Raw genomic sequence first — 19,878 nt, forward strand, 5'->3', positions numbered from 1 at the left:
TTAATGTAGTAGGAGGTTAAGGACAGATTCATATTAAGACTAGTGAATGCCTAAAATTTGATTATATCAGCTTGTTTTTCTAAATTATAAATTGATTCTCTAATTGTGTTTGATACATTTGATGAGCAAGTATTTTGTAACAAAATGCTTTTTGATGTATTCATGCCCCTCTCATCTACAAATGAAAGAAACATGATGCGTTCACGGCTGTGAATTGCATCACGAGACAACTATTTGAAAAATCTTGACTTCAATTACAACCATGGCACACAGACAGCTCATGTTTACCGAGCGAGGCTGTCAACGTCTGCTTTGTATCAAAGAACACGCAAGAAAGGAAGACGTTGCGTCAGACAGCGCATGTCTCTTTGAACATTTGTTGTTCTAATTGTTCCTTTTGTTCCCGCCGTTGTTCAGTGGTTCACTGTGAAGCGAGAACAGTCCGTATACCCAGCATCCGAATCTCAGCTGACAGCCGGGGAAAATGTATGGCGTTTCTCAATTAGAGCTGATGTTTTTGGCTGGAGAAAGTTGCCTGGAGCAACTTTAAATGTTTAAAACATTTTTGAGGCCAGCGAGGGAAAAAATATCACACATTTACACAAGATGGTCCTCAAAAGAAGATACCCTGATGTTAGTCCTCAACCTATAAAATCTGAGTGGATTAGGGTGCCTGAGGTGTGTGTTTTCCCTACACGTATATGCGCACAAGCCGTCCTCTGTTATCACACTCACACACACAAGGTCTGACTGTTCCCTCTTCCTAATTCCTGTTATCTCAGGTTCTACTGCAGCCTGTCCCCTGTCTGTGTCCCAACTGATGACTCAAACTTTGTAATTGCCTCTTAATCCTTTCGAGGATAGAACATGTGTCAGCGTCGGGTAATTCGGGGCACCGTTTGCCTCAGGATACAGGGGAAAGCTTATGACACGAAGGTCGAAAGTGTGAATCACCACCCGGGCTGGGACGTTTTGGACAGAAAAGTCGATGTGGATGTGTTGCTTTTTTTTGAGCAGGTCTTTGAGCAACTGCATAATCAGAAGGCAGGAGGAGTTAAAAAAGTATTAAAGAAAGGAATCCAAATGTGAAAAGTGTGAAAAGAAAACCTCTGTCCTGTGTTCATGAGAACAAATAACACGTTCCTGTGTCTCTGAATCGTGAGTAAGCAGATTTGTGATATTTTCAAAGCGCACTGCTCTGTGAAATACCTCAGTATTCAGAAAGAGACGATTGCAGATGTGGGCTGAACATTTATTAGGATGACCTTATACCACATTCAGAAAAGGACATGTCCTGAATTCAAAGTGGCTGCTACAGTATTTACATCAGCTTCTTTTCTTCTTTTCATTCATTCTTTCCCTGAATGCGAACTGGGACTGAACCGCTGTCAGCTTTAACATTCACAAAACCTCATCCAGGAAACCATCCTGTCTTTGTGAATTTTTACATTTTTTGTGACAAATAATATTGTGTAAATGTCAGCTCTCCAGTAAAACACAACCCCGCCACCAATATGCGCCCTTGCATTCTGTTCTCACTCCCAGCACAGCTTGGTCGGTTCCCCTACACTTCAGAAAGTGACCCTGTAGGTATCCCTCAAGCGTCATTTCTGGAGGCGCCCCTCTAGCATCATGTTTTGATGTGCTGTCAAAGTCAGGTGACATAGTACAAAGGGTGAGAAAGTCTGCATATGGATGAGGTGGAGTGAATGGTGGGGTCAAACAAACCCAGAACTTTTACCCAGGTGGTACTGCATGTGAAGCCAACAGTCAACACCATTTTCAGATGTTATGCATGTTACGTAACATTACTTTACAGATGTGAACTTATATGAGGTCACTATTTTAACTCAAACCATCTTTACCTAAATCAGCCCAAATTTGTGTTGTTGCTAACTTGACCACAGAGCCCCACTTGTGCAAAACTGACACTTGAGGAACGCTGACAGCTGTATTTGAGTTAAGAGTGAGAACCTGTTGGTTTGCTAAATGATCTGTAACATCACAATTCATTTGGAAGCCAGTTGATGTCCAATTTGAAACTAACAAGAGTATGATGTGGAAACTTGAAGCCAGCAGTGCACATAGGCAGAGGATTAACTATTTTTGGCATTAACAAGGAAAATATCTGCATATTCATAAACTCTGGATTTTTAAATGCACAAAAAAGACAAGATGTCGTTTAAAAAATGTAACCAGGTAATCTTTTGTGGAAAAAAGATCTTGTAGAGCAACAATAAATGTCTGTTCTGAGTTTGTCACACCACAGAAACATGTCATTAACCACCCAGCCAGTTTTCAACCATTAAAAAAATTGCCAAGAGTATAAAATTAGGTCTTAAAATCATGAAAAAATGCAGTTTTCTCTGCTCTGAAATGCTGGGGGTGTGTCTGCTCCATTGCCTCAGTGTCAGACACCACTCTGACCTGACAATGACCTGAAACATGGACATGTTTGAGCCACCAGAGCCAGAGGACTGAGACAGGATGGTATTTCTTTTCTATCTGTGTTGGATTGTTGTAACTGAAGTGAGCTGAAGTGAACTGCTGGGCTGATTTGGACTGAGAGAGTCACTTAAGGTACGTCCATAACTGATGGTTGGAGAGGGTGAGGGGGAGAAGGAGACGGTGTTGTTTGTGTGGCGGTTCGGGAGGCTTGTATAGCGTTGGCGGACCATGGCTCTGGCACCCCACTGAGCTTCAGGTCCGAATATCCTGAGCACAGAAATCACAAACAACAGTCTACCAGTCCAGCTCCACAATTCGGTGTTGCGTAGTTTATTAGTGCTTCTTATTATAAATAAGATGAAACAGAAGCATAAAAGCTGTCACAGTGTGGTGCTCAATATGAATTAACCACTTATTGGTTAATTATCTTACACTGAAAGATACTATGATCATAATATTTATAATAACAATGTACCTGTGAAAGGGGAGCAGTGAGCAACCAGATATATCCATCAAGAAATGGTGGAGACCAGAAACAGAGCTAAAAGAGAGTGAATGGTGAGCTTAAACGTGTCCAAATGTAGAATATTGCTCTGTAAGTGCTAAATGTGCAAATAAGCTGCTCACAACTTTGTAATATCAACTTGATATGTTATTCATCGCAACATGTTCACAGCTTGTTTCTTCTGTCCCCGCAGTTACTGAGGTTTAACCATAATTTCATCACATCAGAACAATGAAGACTTTGTATTTGTCAAGCTACAAAACCATGTTTGCTTCTAAATCTAAATCATCTTAAGACCTCTTCCTCCTTCCTGTCTTTACTGTCCATACTCTGCTTTTCTGCTTTCTCTTAGATGATTCTCCCCCTCCACCTTCACAACACCTTCCTGGTCTCTCCTCTTTCTCTTCGTTCCTCTCCTTCCCCTGCTCATCCCTCTCTCTCTCTCTGAGGCCACTGTGAAGCAGCAGCAGCAGTGTCCTGGACATTTTCTCCATTAGTGTGAATTACAGTTTCCCGGGCCAGAGGATCCCAGCGTGCGAAAGCGCCCCTCTTACTCACAATAAGGTAGACATCCATTTCTCCTAACGCCTGCCTTTTCTCTCAGGCACAGACAACAACGGCTCCATTAACAAAGCGAAGCAGGACAGGCCAGGCGGTAAGTCTATACACCCCACTGACTGCACAGAGCCTGGGCTGGACACAGGGTCGCTCAGAGAGGTCAACCTCTCAGTCGGCTTTTATTATGTCTGCGGTTACAGGAGGCGGCGACACAGCTTGAGACCAGCCAATGTCAAATGAGTCAGTTTGTTCTCAGGTTTTTTTTCGGCGACAGTGAAGAGGGATTGGCCACACTGTATAGTTTCAGTGCCAAGTGTGCTCCAGTGCTCCCATTCAGAGCTGGCTGACTCAAGTTATGCACATATACTCTCTTTAAGTATACCAAGAGAAACAGGGCAAGTTCTGTTTATTCTCTATGCTCTATTTATGCTCTAAAGGTTAGCCAGATCATGGTGGAAGGTAGAAAACAGTAGAAAAAACTCTTGTTGTATTAATAAAACCAACATTTTTACAAATATGTCTGCCAGGGTCTAGAACATATCATGATTCTGCCACCGTTTTTACTATTTTATTATTTTTCCAAGTTATTTATCCAAGTTGGACTGAAATGTTGTCATCTTTAATCTTTTGTGGCATAGAGTAAGAGTGCAGACATCACCTTTTTCTTTGACACTGTTTCTGATAGCCTTGCACCTATGCAATGTGAGTATAATTACTCTGCAGAGTAAATTGCACACCACATTTTGTCAAAAAGAGGCAGGCACTGTGGGATGACAGACAGAAAGTAGCTCTCTGTGATTTCAATCCTTTCACGACATTCAGTATCGTGAACAAAAACTTTATAGTATGGTATGAAAGCACAGCTGAAGCTGAGAAATGTAGCAGCCACCTCACTAATAACTAACTAACTAACTATAAACCAGCACAAAAATGACAATTAGGCTGCCAACTTAAACCAACATAATCTGAAGACACATTATAAACATGAACTAAAACTGACATTTGCATTTTGAAACATAAAATAGCAAACTTAAAAAAGTACTCAGTCCAGGCATGATTGGAAAAGTGGCCACTCCTGTTCACCCTGTTGTACTGTTAATATACACTTTAAGTTCATATGAGGTGGTGAGAATCAGTTCTGGTTTATTTTAATTTTATCCATTTATACATTTAGATGTTATAGCAATTCATGATGTACTTTTATAAGTTTGGGTCCTGAAGAGAAACCAGATTTTTTTTGGGGGGGGGTGTCTCAAGTTGAAAAAGTTTGGGAACTTGGCTCAGGTCCCAGTTGACGTGACACCTGAAGTTGTTCAACGTCCTCCTGGATCCACACTCTCCACATATACTTATAACATGATCTACATGTATCAGAAGTTTTGTCATCCAAATTTTTAATGAATGTCTGCACTGTACATCCAACATCTATTTCATATCCATCCATCATAGAAGAGGGATCCCTCCTCTGTGGCTCTTCCTGAGGTTTCCTACATTTTTACCCTGTTAAAAGTTTTTTGGAGGTGTTTTTTCTTCCAAGTCCAGGCTCTAACAACAGAGAGTACTGCACACTGTACAGACTGTAAAGCCCCCTGAGGGATTGAGTTCTATAAATAATATCTGACTTAACTTTACTATTACAAACCATTTGACATTTTATTTCATGCAGTTTTCTACCAGGCACTTACATTACCCACAACTCAACCACCCACTGTTCAGTCAGTATCGGCTGATGCAGCCTCAATTTAGACTTTTCAACTCTAACAATTCAGACTTCACGCTGCTCCCAATTGAGCCACAGCTTTTTTTTTAACTCCCCACAAAATGGAATTTTCTTTTAAGTCAGAAAAGTTGGTGACACGGTCTAACTCGGGATAAAATCCAAGCAAAAGTTATTTTGAGTTGAAAGGATTAGTTGTTGCACTTTTTCAATTTGATGAGGCAGTTTTAAGCCTGTTACTGTCACTTTCACCAAACACCTCAAAGATTTTACTAATTATTTGGATTGCTGTTTTTTGACATATTTGACAACTTCGGAATTCCAAATAAAATGTATTTATATGTCCCCACCACTTTTTGAAATTGCCCAATTTTGTCCCCAATGTCCTGAAGAATAGCTGCAAAAAGAAATGTGAGCTAACTAAAGAGAATCATATGATCACCTGTTATTAGATTTTGTCTGCTCATGTTTGTTTTCCACAGTGCACTGGGTCTTAAACTATTTTTTTTATTATTGTAGGATGCCAAAGTGGGTGCCAATGAAAACTATAGTCTTTAACTAACTCAGGTGCATTTACATTTGTCTGGATATTGATCAAAGTACATTGAACCTTTTGAAATAATACAGAATAAAGATAATTAAAAATCAAATCTAAAAATTGTCATGTTAAGAGCAGCAGAAATAGACAGTCCTGGACCCAAATGTGAGAGTTAATTATAAACCAAACATTTTAATGTGAATTAGAATCTTTTTATTGGTTTCTTGCTTTTTAATAGTTGTATGTCCTATGCGAAGTCTTTTTTTTATATTTTACAATAATTAGTTTGTATTTCTTCAATTCTGCCTCAATGCAACACTCACATTCCACACGTATGCTGAAAGAGCTGTGGCTCACTGTAATCATTCTGTGTGTCATCCACCAGCGTTTCAACATATACACACACTTTTGCAGTTTGTAAACAACAAGCGAGCTCTGTGCATAGTTTAGCGACAGAAACACGACGGACCGCAACAGCTTGTCAGTGGGCGCTGCAAACACGAGCAGGTTTGATTGCGTCCTCAGTTCAGTCAATACCTTTAATAGCTTGCACCCATAGACACCGCCGGGTGCTCTGAAGGGGTCGTGATCCTGTCGGAGTTCTGTACAACTTGGGTCAAGCAGTCAAATATCGATTTCAACATTTGCAGCTTGATTACTTGTCTGGATAACAGGGAGACCAATACTTCTGTTGCCAAAATGTGCATGCATCTTTGAGTGTTGTATTAAATGTTGAATAATGGCTCCAACTCACTGGGTTGCAGAACTCATTTTTGGATGCACCGTTGTTACATATTGCTCATTTAATGTTTTTTCTTTTCTGGTTGCTGACTGCTGTGGACTCTGGTGCATAGAACAAGTGGGCTGTAGAAGTTCTATAACTGGACGAAAAAACACTAGAAATCTTCAAGCTGCAGAGTTATGGATTTGTGCCTGACAGTTCCCACCAGTTGTTTGTTTGGCAAGAGACTCATATTTTCTTGCCACACTGACTAAACCACAAACAAAAAAAGGCTTTGGATTCAGCAACAATGGACTTAACTGTAGCAAGAGAACTCCTGTTCCTCCACCATGCAGATACTAAAACAGCTGAGGGCTCACTCCTCTCCTCCACCTATTATTTAAAGATCCTTCCGTGTTCTCCCCTTTTGTAATTCCCTCAGCATCGTCATGAAACTTTGATGAAGAGTAACCCTGTTAAGAGCCTGCCAAGGAGCTATGTATACAGACTGTGGGTTGACAGAGCCTGGGACAGTAATAGCTTTGGCTCTGCTAAGGCACTACTCACCCCCCCCCCCCCCCGAACACTCGCAAACGTGACGCCAGCCGGGTGCACGAACCTTACGCAATAAGTCCAACTGACTGCCCAACATGCAGTGATCAAAAATTTACTGAGGCTTTTAGACCGTGTGCAGCTGGTGTGCAGACGTCTTCAGTCACAAATACTTAAATCATCCGACTCTGTGATCTTTCAGTTCTTCAAAACCCTAAAAATCCAAATTTTAAAAACCTAGATTTTAATCCTGATATGCTGCAGTCACCATTAGATTAACCCTCATCATGCCAATTTTTATAGGGACTTCTGACTGGGGTCCCTGTGTGCCCCAAGAATAACCTACTGAAAGAGAGAGCCACCATAGATAAATGTCAATTAATTTATTTTCTTATCTCTTCATTATTTGTTGTGTGATTAATATCAATTGAAAAAAACAAGTTCTTATTATTTTAGGGAAGCTACAGTTAAATAATTCATCAACACAGCACGTGAGGAAGACTGTCTGCAGCGTCTGTGTCTGTCTCCTTCAAAATGACTCACAGAGAGCCCCCACCTGCCTGATAGTGTGTAATACTTCAAACATGAACTCAATCAATAAATCCTAGTGAGCACCAATGAGGACTTTGTGTTGAAAACTGGTTGCTATGCGGTCTGAACACCCAAGACCTGTTTTCACCCTCTTTTAAACCGGCTACAATGCAATTACAACATCAAAGTGTCACAAAACACACATTTGTTTCGTCATTTTGATACTTTGTTCAGTTGTAGGTTGAAAGAGAGACAATACTGATAGGTGTGAAGACACTTCTCCTGAGTCATACAGCACTGGTGGGTGAAACGTGTTCTACAGGAAGATGTAATTTCAACACATCTAATGTTTCATATAAAATGATATAAACACAAACTATATAGGCTGCTGCAAACAAGAAGCACCTAGGAGCTCCCTGCCTTTTCTGTGTTTGACTTCCTGCCCATTCGATCTGCTCTGTTCCGACTGATGCAGCATCCATCAAAAATAGGCTCGGAGTTCCGAGCCGCTTCTGGGAAGCATCTAAAACATGCTGAGAAATTTGGATGTGGTTTCTTATTTAGACTCTAAAGTGACGATAGGCCGATATTCTATCTTCAGAGTGTAGAGGATGAAATATGTCAACACTGCAAATCCCAGTGAAATATGGTCTAAATGTGAACGTTCAACCAATGTCTTCAAATCGTCAGTGAAAAACTTCTGATCTGTCTTTTCACTGGTAAACAAACACATTTTTTTAATGTTTTTGACTGGGGGTCACCAATTAAGTGGTTTAAAAAAAACACTCATTAAAACAGATATCAAAGATTTGAAGTCATTCAGAACAAACTGATTGACAAACTGGCAAAAACTATGCCTCTGGTGTCTGCGGGGATCCCAGTTTGCAGGATTCAGGCAGTAGGCAATTTGTTGATTTTTAACAGGCACGATGGACCCAGTTTGTTTCATTCATCTGCGACAAGAGAACAAGCACATGAACAACTATTACAGATCCGAGATGAAACTCACAGAAGGGGCCAGGGTCGGGTAAAAAGTTGCAGAATTCCATCTGCTCCTTCAGCACCACGGACAGCTCCATGTATTCAACAACACACACAGACACAGTTAGACTGCTGATAATTCAGAGCCACAGATTCTGACTGTCAAAAACCTCAGTCAGATAATGGATCAATGAGTCAGAGACGAGGCTAACATATTCAGCTAAACAACACCTCTGCTCCTGCACTTTCGCTGCTGCTTAGGGATGGAGAAGGGGGGTGGGGGGGGGGGTGGCAGGTTAACAAAGGGGGAATGCAATTTGGTCATTTTGCTAACGCGGTGAGATGACATCCCACCTCGTCCCCCTTCAAATCATCTACCGGATTCATTATGTCTATAACAACAGCAGTCTCCATTAGCAGCTCCTCACACATGTGATCACACAGTACATTATCATGACTGATTCAATCAGTGAACACCACTTGCGCACAAAACCAACAACATGACTTTTAAACAGCCTGAGGCCCACCAAGTGGAATCTACCGAGCTTTAAATATACAGGAGAAAGTACTGAATGCTGTGAGCTATCATATTTCAACCACATCTCATGAGGCCTTCTAATATTTCAGGCACAGAAACTCAATTATGAGGCTGAGGTTTTGATTTCTTAGAATAATAGGGCTACAGGGCTGAATTCAATTAAGAGCACCCAGAATATATTTGGCAGTCTCTCAGAGGAAGGCCCACAGTGAAACCGACGAAATTTGCATCATTGGTGGGATTAGTTATTGGTGTAATAGAAAGGCACATTGACTGAGCGGAGGTTACATGTGCCTAAAGGAACACGGAGAACATTTAGAGGAGGGAAATCAATAATTGATGGTGATAGAGGCTCAGTGGTTTGGCACAAACACAAGTGCATGGTTGTCGAGTGCACATGGCAAAGACTCTGATCTCATTCTCATTAAACCGGGGGTGTCAAAGTCACTTTAGTTCATGGGCTACATACAGCCTGATTTGATCTCAAGTGGGCCAGACCAGTAAAAGTGTGGACGTCCAAAAATTCCTTTAATTTTCTAGACACTTTCACTGCTGTGCAGTAATGCTGCATCACCACACAACACCAACTTAAGTGAAAGCTAACAAGGAGGAGGGTTAAGTTATCCCCTGCTTTACAAACCATTTATAAATCTAAAGTTTTGGCAGAGCCATAGCAACAGGGTGCCACCAATATTATTTTAAGATAGAAGTCTGACACGGTTTATTTATTTATTTTAATTTTACACAATCTTCAATATTCCGGTCTGGGATAATTTACTGCAATTTTTTACACTTTGCAAAGTCATCCAGTGGGCCGATTGGACCCTTTGGTGGGCCAGTTCTGGCCTGTGGGCCACATGTTTGTCACCTCTGCCGGGCTTAAACCCTTGCAAAAAAAGACTGGAATGCAGAATGTGTATGCATAGGTGCCTAAACATTTACATTTCACCTCTACAGTCTAACACAAGTGTCTGAAGGATGACTGTATAGGATTTAGTGGCATCTAGCGGAGAGGTTGCAGATTGCAAACACCTTGTCTCACCCTCCCCTTCCAGGGGTGTAATGGATTTCTTGCATATATAAATGTTTTGTGTATTGTTTGTATCCAAATGTTTTATTTGTTTGTATCAACAAAATAACTAGGAGAACCTACAGTGTCTGCAAGACTTATGAAAAACATGTAAGGCTGCATGTAGAGCCAGTGGTTTGGTTTGTTTGTTCTGGGCTACTGGGACATGGCTGTTTCCATGGAAGAGGACCTGCACTTCTGTTGATATAAAAGGCTCATTCTAAGGTATCAGAAACACAGAGGTTCTTATTTTCAGGTGATTGTACACTAATGAAAATATACTTATGAATATTGTATTATACATTCCTGCACACTGGACCTTTAAACCCTTAAAAAAGCACTGTAATGCACAATGTGTGTGCAAAGGTGCCTGACACAGAAGCATTTAACTCCTACAGTCTAAAAGGAGCACTTCAAGGAACAGTTTCAGCATTTAGTGGTGAAGCGGTGAAGGTGAAGTGATGAACTTGCAGTCCTCAAACACCTCATCTCTCCCTCCCCTTCCAAGATGTTTTTGTTTTGTTTGTGTTAATAAAATGATCAACTAACTAGAAGAACCTGTGGTGGCCAAAAAAAACATGAAAGGCTGCTTCTCGAGCCAGGGTTTGGTTTGTCTGTTCGGGGCTACTGTAGAAACAAGGCAACCCCCTGTAGAAGAGGACCTGTGTCCTTTGTAGATGTATGGGCTCATTCTAAGGTAACACACACTGATTCTAATTTCATAATTCAGGTGATTATACACTAATCAGAACATACTTATGAATATTATATTCAGTTTCTGCCATATTCTAGCATTAATCCCAAAAACCTTGCACATTGGACCTTTAAACCCTTATAAAAAGCATCGAAGTGCTCAATGTGTGCGCACAGGTGCCTAAAACGGGAATATTTAACCCTTCAGTCCAACATGAGCGTTTGAAGGTGCCTGGATAAGAGGCTGCGCGCAGCTGTGGAGTCACAGTGAGTGTATCTGGAAGGGAAATCACATACAGTGCCTTTTCCCTCTTACAAAGTGATTTTCCACGACTGTTCTCTTTCAAGGTGTCGAGGGGCAGCTGACAGGAGGCAGCGGCTGAATTACAATGCGCCCTGCGCAGTCTTCCTCTCCGTCCCCCCTCCACTGACAGTGCGTGTGCCCGCAGGCGTCCGAGATTCCTGTGACCCAGTCTTGACAGCTGACGACGGCTTGATTGTTTCAATATCGGCATGTATGTGAACTTGAACGAGCCTCTCGCCTCAGTCGCAGCCTCAGAAAACTGATGCTGATGAGGACAAGAAGCCAAAAGCCGAGCAACTGATGCGTTTTCACACATTTCACTTCATGTATGAGGCTGCCAGCTGCACAATCAAACACGGCAATATGTTGATGGATGGACTGACCTTGCAGATCAGGTCATCCAACAGAGTTTAGCGTAATAACGTGGGATAAACCTGCACACCAAGTGAAAAGAAAAGCCAAATGCCCACCTCATCCTGCTGCGGCTGATTCGGTCTCTGATTCGGCTGCTCCTTGGTGGCTGTCATTGTAAACTCCTCGTACGATCAAACTTGCTCGAATCCTTCCCCGCAAAAGCACAGCGGCCAAAATTCCCGTTTTCCGTGGGAAGAAAAAGAAGTGAGAAGAGGTGGAAGGAAGGATGCGGCGGCGGCGGCGGCGTCTTGTCAACTGCGGAATCTTAAACAGGAGTGGGAGCAGGAGGGACGGAGCCGTCACGATTGAATATGTGCGAGCTCTCGGACTGGACGAGCGTCTGACGAGGAGCCAACGCAGCCTGTGCGTTCACATCAGCCCCAGCCACCGGGAAGGAATGGAAGGAAAGGGAGGAGAGTTTCGGACACGCTCGTTACCGAACCGAGAGAGCCGAAGTGTTCTCACATTTTAGCACCCTGACACTTGGATAACTCTGCCTCCTGTCCGTCTGTCCGCTCCCAGTCAGTCTGGGGTTTTGGAGGATGGATGAGGGGGGATATAGCACAGAGAGGAGGAGGAGGGAGGCGAGGGGTGTTCAAGTGGTCTTGTGATGGTTTCCCGAGAGGGTGGGGGGTTGCTTTTGCTGGATTAAAAAAAAAAAAAAAAAACAGACTGATGATAAGAGTGCAGGATGAACTCTTGTGCCTGTGGATCGACTGAAATCCTGCATCATTACGCCCAGCAGTCAGGCACTGATGCTGGAGCTGTCCGCGGTGCTGAAAGCCCGCTGCACATTCATCTTCATTTGTTGCGTTGGTACACACACACACATACACACACTGACACTCTCTCTCTCACACACACACACACACACACACACACACAGTCGTGTTTCCATCACTTCAGAGGACATTACATTGACTTACATTCATTTCCTGGGGACTCATCCTAACCCTTCCCATAACCGACTCAAACTTAACACAAACCTAACCTTAATCCTGAGCACAAATCCAATCTTCATACAACAGAAAAGAGCAATACGAACTCATTATCTTGCACCAACTCAACAACTAATATAGAAATTCACAGGCTCTCAAATTTAGAGAATTGGTGAACTTAAAAAACACACAAAGATGCTTCCAGTCTGTATCAAGATGTTGTTTCAAGTAAAAGTGAGTCAGTACAACCTAAGAGGTTTACAAAACAAAGACCAGAACAAATGTGAAACAAAGATGTACAACAGTTGCAACAAGAGTAAATCTGTGGAATAGCCTTGAAAACGAAATAAAAAAAATATGTGAAACACTGAATAGATTAAAAATAAAAGAAGAACAAGAAGAACTTAGGTGATCGCCAGATATAAAATGGTGATATCCAATTAGTTTCTATATTAAATAGTTTGTTTGGGACTTTTGGGTGTGTATATATATATATATATATATGAATATATATATATATATATATATATATATATATATATATATATATATATATATATATATATATATATATATATATATATATATATACATATATATATATATACAGATATAAATTTAAAGCAATCAGTACATAATAATCAGCATAAAAAGGGTGGACTTAATAAGCTAAAGCTTCAGCCCTGACCTTTTCGGTCAGTACAATTTGTGTTGGGAGTTGAAAAATGTCCAAAATAAACTAAACTAAACTAAACTAAACTAGAGCTGCATTAATTAATGATTAAATTAATCAATAACTATTCATTTTTAATAATAAAAAAAAATGTCCAAATTCTATGATTTCAGCTTCACAAATATGAATATTTTCTGGTTTCTTTTTCTTTTTTCTCTTGTGACAGTAAACTAAATATCTTTGTTTTTTTGATATAAGACCTTTGAATATGTCACTTTAGGCTTTGTAAAATAGTGATCAACATTTTCTGGCATTTTATGGACCAAACTACTAATCAATTAACAATCGATCAATTGAGGAAAGAACAAATTGATTAATTGGTCATGAAAATAATCATTAGCTGCAGCCCTAAACTAAACTAACTAAACTAAACCAAGTTTTCTCTACAAAATTGAATGATTTACATTATGGGAACTTGTAATAATGCAAGTCCACACACACTTGTATTTCCATCACTTCAGAGAATATTACATTGATTTACATTAATTTCCTGGGGACTTACCCTAACCCCACTACTTGTGTACCCCTAACCTTAACCCAAGTCTTAACCCTAAAATTTAATGATTTACATTACTGGCCTTGCATTTTGTCCCCATAAGGCAGACAAGTCTTTGTAGGGACTTGAGAGTGTAAAAAGACTTCCCCACAACGTCAGTAATACATGCCACTTACACACACACACACCTCTGCTTATTCTATCACACACTGAAAAATGGCCACATTCTCAGTCAGAGCAGTTTCTGCTGTAGAGCAGCTTCTCCTCGGCCTGGGGCGAGCAGCTCAAATGGTCAATAAAGAAGCTTCAGTGCGGCTCAGCTCAGCTTGCTGTGGGTTGTTAAATAGGCGCAGGGCAAAGATGCAATTGCATCGGTCTTTGCAGTACTTAGCAGTGAAATGACACCTGTGAACTCAACGCTATATCTAACTTAGTGCCGGCAATGTTTTCTGTGGTCAGAGACTCAACTTTATGGTGCTGGGAGAGCCCACATGCTGAAGCCACATCACACACACACACACAGAAAACTGGAGGCTGTGGTATTAAGTCTCATATCTTTAATGTCTCTGCCAGACAAGGATCGATATTTTATATCAGAGTTTGACTTCTGTGGTGAATTACTGAGCTTATTAGGGATTGTGAGGTGTAATAACTCACACAAGCTCTGACTACAACCACATGAGGGCATGGCAGTGGTTGAAAGCAAGTAAGTAGGCTCCATTTGTTCATGTGCTGTACATGTCATGTACAATTTTGAGGTGTGTGTACTTTACCTGAGTGTTCCTATTTTATGCCATCTCATACTTCCACTCCACTACATTTCAGAGGGAAATATTCCACTGCATTTATTTCACAGCTTTACATCTGCATCTGGTTAGTTTATAAAAGCTCTTTTTCAGATTGAACTAGAAGCATGCACAAAATACAATGAATTAATTCTAGTTTAATTATTTTGAAACTAAAGTTGTATATGTGCACATTTTTTTCAGTCAACATGAACTAATAAAAAGTTGTTCACAAAAATAAATAAAAATGTATTGAGTGGAGAACAGGCCTTTCAAGTGATTCAGATTGCCATCTGTATTTAAAGAACATTAAAGTGGTGCCATTTGTGACATATGCTCATTCCTCAGACGCTGCAAGCGAGTGGAGTGGATAAAAAAAATACTGGGAGAATCATTGATTCTGCTTTTTTGATTCAATTGCTCAACCTAAAAGCTCATTTCAATTGATTTTGATTTTAATATTGAAATTGGGACACCCCTGGCTGTTTCTACATAAACTATAAATAAACTTTCAAAGGATGTCAGTTCAATCAATGTTGATTTCTTTGATATTTTGTCATATGAAGATTTGCAATGATGATTTCTGGGAAATATTGATGTTATCAAATCTCAAGTCTCTATTTGAACAGACGAGAGACAAAGGTTGACACCCACAGTGTCCTGACACCACCACACACTTCTTGTGGGTTGTAAGCAATGATTGACAGAGACTTTCATACAAGTCTATACATTTTTTTAAAGGAAACTCTGATGACACACACATTAATGTGTTCTCAACTTGTTTCTGCTGCCTCCACTAAGGCTCATTATCATCAAAGCATCAACATGTAGGACACTTAAGTTTTGTTCCAGTTTCATACCACATACACTTTTTAGGGGAATTTAATTCTATACATACTGTGCATCAATTTTACTGATTGATACCAACAGGAGGTTATGCAATATGTACACTCTGTAAAATCAAACTGCCACTCACTGAGGGTTAACTAAACAAAGAGATAGCACTTGTCTGAGATAGTGATTATGTATTTGCATTAGCTATGTTTTGTTTTCCTGAGCGTTGGATTGTGGGAAAATACTGCCCATCAACAGCACACTCAGAAATCAGGGCTTGTGAACTGATTGTTTTGAGTGTCTTTATTTTGGCACTTTTCCACTGTGAACAACTCAGAACCAGCTTTGAGTTATTGTGTAGTTTGGATATTTGTTTGTGTGCAATGCTCAGCGTAACAGCAGTGCATGGTATTCCAGTCTTACTATTGCTGCGCTCTTTGGAAGCTCACATTCCTCCAGCAATGCTCGCCCAGATCCCGTTTAAGCATTCCTCTCAGACCTGCAGCAAATTACTATTTGAAATCAGCTTCATTTTACTGATTACACTTCAAACCCTAGCTCACATAACAAACTCAGAGGAGAATTAAAATGAATAAACAAACCAAATGAAATAAAACTAATAATTTGTCTCAATTGGTGTTCTATTTCTATTCTCATGTTCATTGAAATGTGGACAGAGTGCCAACATTAAGTCTGTGAAATCTGTCCTGGAGGGATGAACGCAATTCTTCCGTGTGATGTTTTGATGATGGAGGTGGAGACGCTGGCTCGCACATCGCTCCAGAACACTCGGTTGAGGTGTGATGACTGTAAAAGCCACTGCATGTGATTCACATCGTTTTCCCAAAATCATTCAGTGGCCCCTCGTGACTTGTATGGGAGCCTCTCCACTTACATTTCTTTCACTTGTCGGCCATCTGCAGCGCTTGTAGAGATGAGATCACATTAGACAGGAGTTGAGGGGAATATAGCGGTGGTGAAAAACCAGCCTGCTCGTATTAAAATACAGGCACAAATCGATCTGTGTGCTCCATTTTGTAGACAAGGGTAATCAATCCACTTTGAGAAGTAAGTCTGGTCCAAGTCGGCCTACGGCACTGCTCAGTGCTCCTATTGTAGTTGTATTGTTATGAGAATCACAGACAATAATTTAGTTAGCTCAGCTACTTTTGTCTAACAGAAATGCTCGTTGCCGAATGTTTTTCTTCTTCTGTGCTCCCATGTAATCAGTTTTGTATGGAGTGCTGGTGTACCTAAACACTTTGTTCTGTTTTAATTTGTGGTACAATTAGATCTTCATGCGGTTTCTGTTGTTTTGTCAGTTGTGGCTGGATTAACCTGCTACAGGGCCCGGGGCAGAAAACATGCGGTTGGATCCTTATTGTGTACTTAACTGTTCCATCTGAGAGCACAAACAAAGTTTATCATGTAATCATGTTTTAGGAACGAGAGTGGACCTGTAACCACTCATGAGCTGTGAGAGCGGCCTCTTTTTTTTTTTACCTCTCAGTCGATAAAAAGTGTGACAGCGAGCTGCAAAAATGTGTTCAGAGGACTGTGTTGCACCCACAGGTGTGATTAATTTGGTATAATACTCCTAACCCAAATGTGTCATATCATTACAGGTTCACTAAATTGAAACACGTCATTCTTCTTTTTCTTTACCAATATGTGTATGGAAAAGTGTTGCGCTTCTATCGGACGATAGAAGAAACATAGAGGAGAAAAGTAAAGTAACTTTTTATTAATTCACATATTGCACATGTAATTTGTTACATGGTATTAGGTTTTAATCATTTGCTTTTGTCCATGTAAAGTGACCTAGGGTAGTTAGAAACATTGACAAGTAGCATAAACCATAAAGCCATATTAAGCAATATATCAGCAATATTTTCTATGGTTTTAGGAAATATACTGGTGCAGAATCACAGTATCACTTTGTAATATAAAGCTTCAAGCTGTTTTAGTATACTTGGATAGTAGTCTCAGCCATCCATCACCCAGATGCTGTAACAAGTACAGTACTGTTGGGTTATTGTTTGTGGCTCGTGGGAAATCAGTACATAAACCCTAACAACCCTATCCTAGCCTTTGCAACATCTGTGTTGTTTCCACTTAAAAGCTCATGAACACACTCAAATCGAAGGAAAGGGTAAATGGGACCATCTGAGGAGCATGTGAATGTAACAGAATCAGTATATTGGGAAAGCCTAACGTTTTATTGTTTTTCTTCCACCACGACACATCCAAGTTATCACCCAAAATGGCTAAATGTTGATTGTGGGCTAAAAATGTGGCTGGCGGATTTTATCAGCTGTTGCTAGTTAATTAAGCTAATGTTAGCTAGAGCTGGTTTAAACTCTTTGTTGAGTTTTTATGCTTCCAGCTGGACTGTGTTAAAATCAGAATCCAAATGAGTCTCTTTCCCAAGTGTTCTCCAGATGTTTTGGGGAACACCTGGGAATGAGTGATTGTGATTGGTTGGGAATGAGTGATTGCTTATTTTTGGTCAGGCAAAGTGGATTTTGGCAAATGCAGTCCTGGCAGTTGCTAACCGTAAACCTAACAAATGTAACGACTCTGTGACGGAGGCGTGCACAAACTCAGGCAAAACTCTCACAGTTTTATACTAAAATTGGAACCAGCAGAATAGCCTGAAATGTGTACGGAATTGTGTAAGACCACAAAGATACCTATTAAGGGCAAACTCCCTGCCAGTTCAGCACCATGGACAGAGCCAGCAGTCACTGAACTAACGGGAACCTCTGGGGCTGAAAAATGAAGCCAACGCACAAATGCCAAAAACTGCAGTTCTTCGAATGACCACTTAAGACTAGCTCAAAAAGCAATTCAATGCCCAGAGCCCCATATTAACATGTCCATAGCTAATTTATGTTCATGACAAATGAATGGATGAATGAATTATTTGAGTAATAAGTGGGTACCGTCACAGATGGCTAGTCACTAGGTAGCCTCTTCATTTGGCCACCTCAGCTCTACCCACGCTCCACCTCTCTTCCCATTTTTGAATTATCCAGGAGTTAGGTGGAGTCAGGCCTGCCCAAGGGCTATTGGGGTTTCGGGATAATGGGAAGTCCCCCTATTGGTTTTATGTAGTGTAGATTCACCATATCTTATTAGGTCTAAGGCCCATTTACAAAATTAGCTAATTCAATAGCAACCTTAGTCTATCTAACTATATACCAACAGACCACAAATCCGATCTTGGACTTTTTCACCCGTGATGCTCTGGTGCCCTAGGGCTGTTGTAACTCAGCCTTGGTGTCAATAATCATTTTAAAACATGAAACTGGGCATTTGCTCTTCAGAAAGCAGATCCGCTGCACTTTCCAGCACACAGTGACAACACAGAGTAAACCCCCTGTCACATATTTCAAAGAACTGGGAGAAATGCCAGCAAAAGACCTTCATATAGGCAGCGAGGGCAGACTAAACATCTCTCTCACCCAAAACACTGACGCACAAATATTGACATGTTGTGTTTGACCTGCTCTACCTTCAGAATGTCAAAGACGTGGAATTATTGTAAAGTAAACACACTGCGTAACAAATGTACAAACAGCATGCAGTGGTCATCCTTGAAGGTCAACAAAAGTGTTGGGTCTGACAAAGAATTTCAGGTGAAAACCAAGAAAAAAAAACATCTGCTTCAATCTTTGTGGGTGTGTTGAGTGCATTAATAGAGCTCACATTAGCATAAATTCCTCTTAACCTTTGCTTGTGTGCACCACTTTGTGAAATACTAATGGCATTTGCCTGTTTGGAAGAGGGAGGGATCTGCTCCGATGATGAATATATCGGATAACCTTTAGTGGATTGTTTCATCTAAAGGTAAAGGTTGGATCTACATTGGTTAGCCTTCATAAGCATATATTACGCATGGAAATACAGTATGACAGTAATAGGCTGTCCACTCATGATGACACTACAGCATTGCTGTTTTTTACAGTTGCTAGATTTGCATCATGTTGCTGGTTACACTTGATATACAGTATATTGCAAGTTGTAAAGGGATCATTTGGATTTGAGAGACTGCATACAAGAATTTCTACATTAAGAGTGATTAAACAACTTTATATCCCTTAAACTGTTTTCTAACCTTCGGTGGTTTGACTTTTCATCTTTCTGCAGTGATAGATGTGTCTTCCAGGGTGATGGACGCTGTGGCTCCCCTTCCTCCCACTGTACAAAACAGATCCCAAAATTAATTCCACATGTGCTGTCGAGTGCTGCCATCCTGGTCACGTCATTTGGAGCCAGAGTCTGCGCAGTACTGATCAGAACTGGATCTATGCCTTCAAATCGTGAGCAGAGCTCAGCTGCCAATTGTGGCAGGAAAAAGAACCCTCTTTTTATAGCATCAAATAACTAATTAAAACCAAACTGATGAGGAAAATTAACATTTGAAAGAACCTCAGTGTGATAAGAACTACTTATGATGATAGAAACCATCTTTGAGAAAAATGTATTTGTCGTGTACTTTGATGTTTTAGTTTGGCCCA

At 40.6% G+C, this 19,878-nt stretch overlaps 1 protein-coding gene across 2 annotated transcripts in view; it reads right to left on the bottom strand.

Annotated features, from left to right (window-relative positions):
* dpp10 (dipeptidyl-peptidase 10 (non-functional)) overlaps positions 1 to 19,878 on the bottom strand; it is a 292,988-nt gene that overhangs the window by 148,579 nt on the left and 124,531 nt on the right. Inside the window, exon 1 of one of the 2 annotated variants that reach the window (XM_084724500.1) lies at positions 11,626 to 12,220. The exons of the other annotated variant lie outside the window; for it this stretch is intronic. Within the exon in view, the coding sequence (XP_084580626.1) occupies positions 11,626 to 11,682 (57 nt within the window). The 5' untranslated portion in view covers positions 11,683 to 12,220. Of the gene's footprint in view, positions 1 to 11,625; positions 12,221 to 19,878 lie in introns of those variants that run through there. 2 annotated transcript variants of the gene reach the window in all.

The sequence above is a fragment of the Lutjanus erythropterus genome, chromosome 8 (assembly GCF_056507025.1).
Source record: "Lutjanus erythropterus isolate fLutEry1 chromosome 8, fLutEry1.hap2, whole genome shotgun sequence".
NCBI lineage: Eukaryota > Metazoa > Chordata > Actinopteri > Lutjaniformes > Lutjanidae > Lutjanus > Lutjanus erythropterus.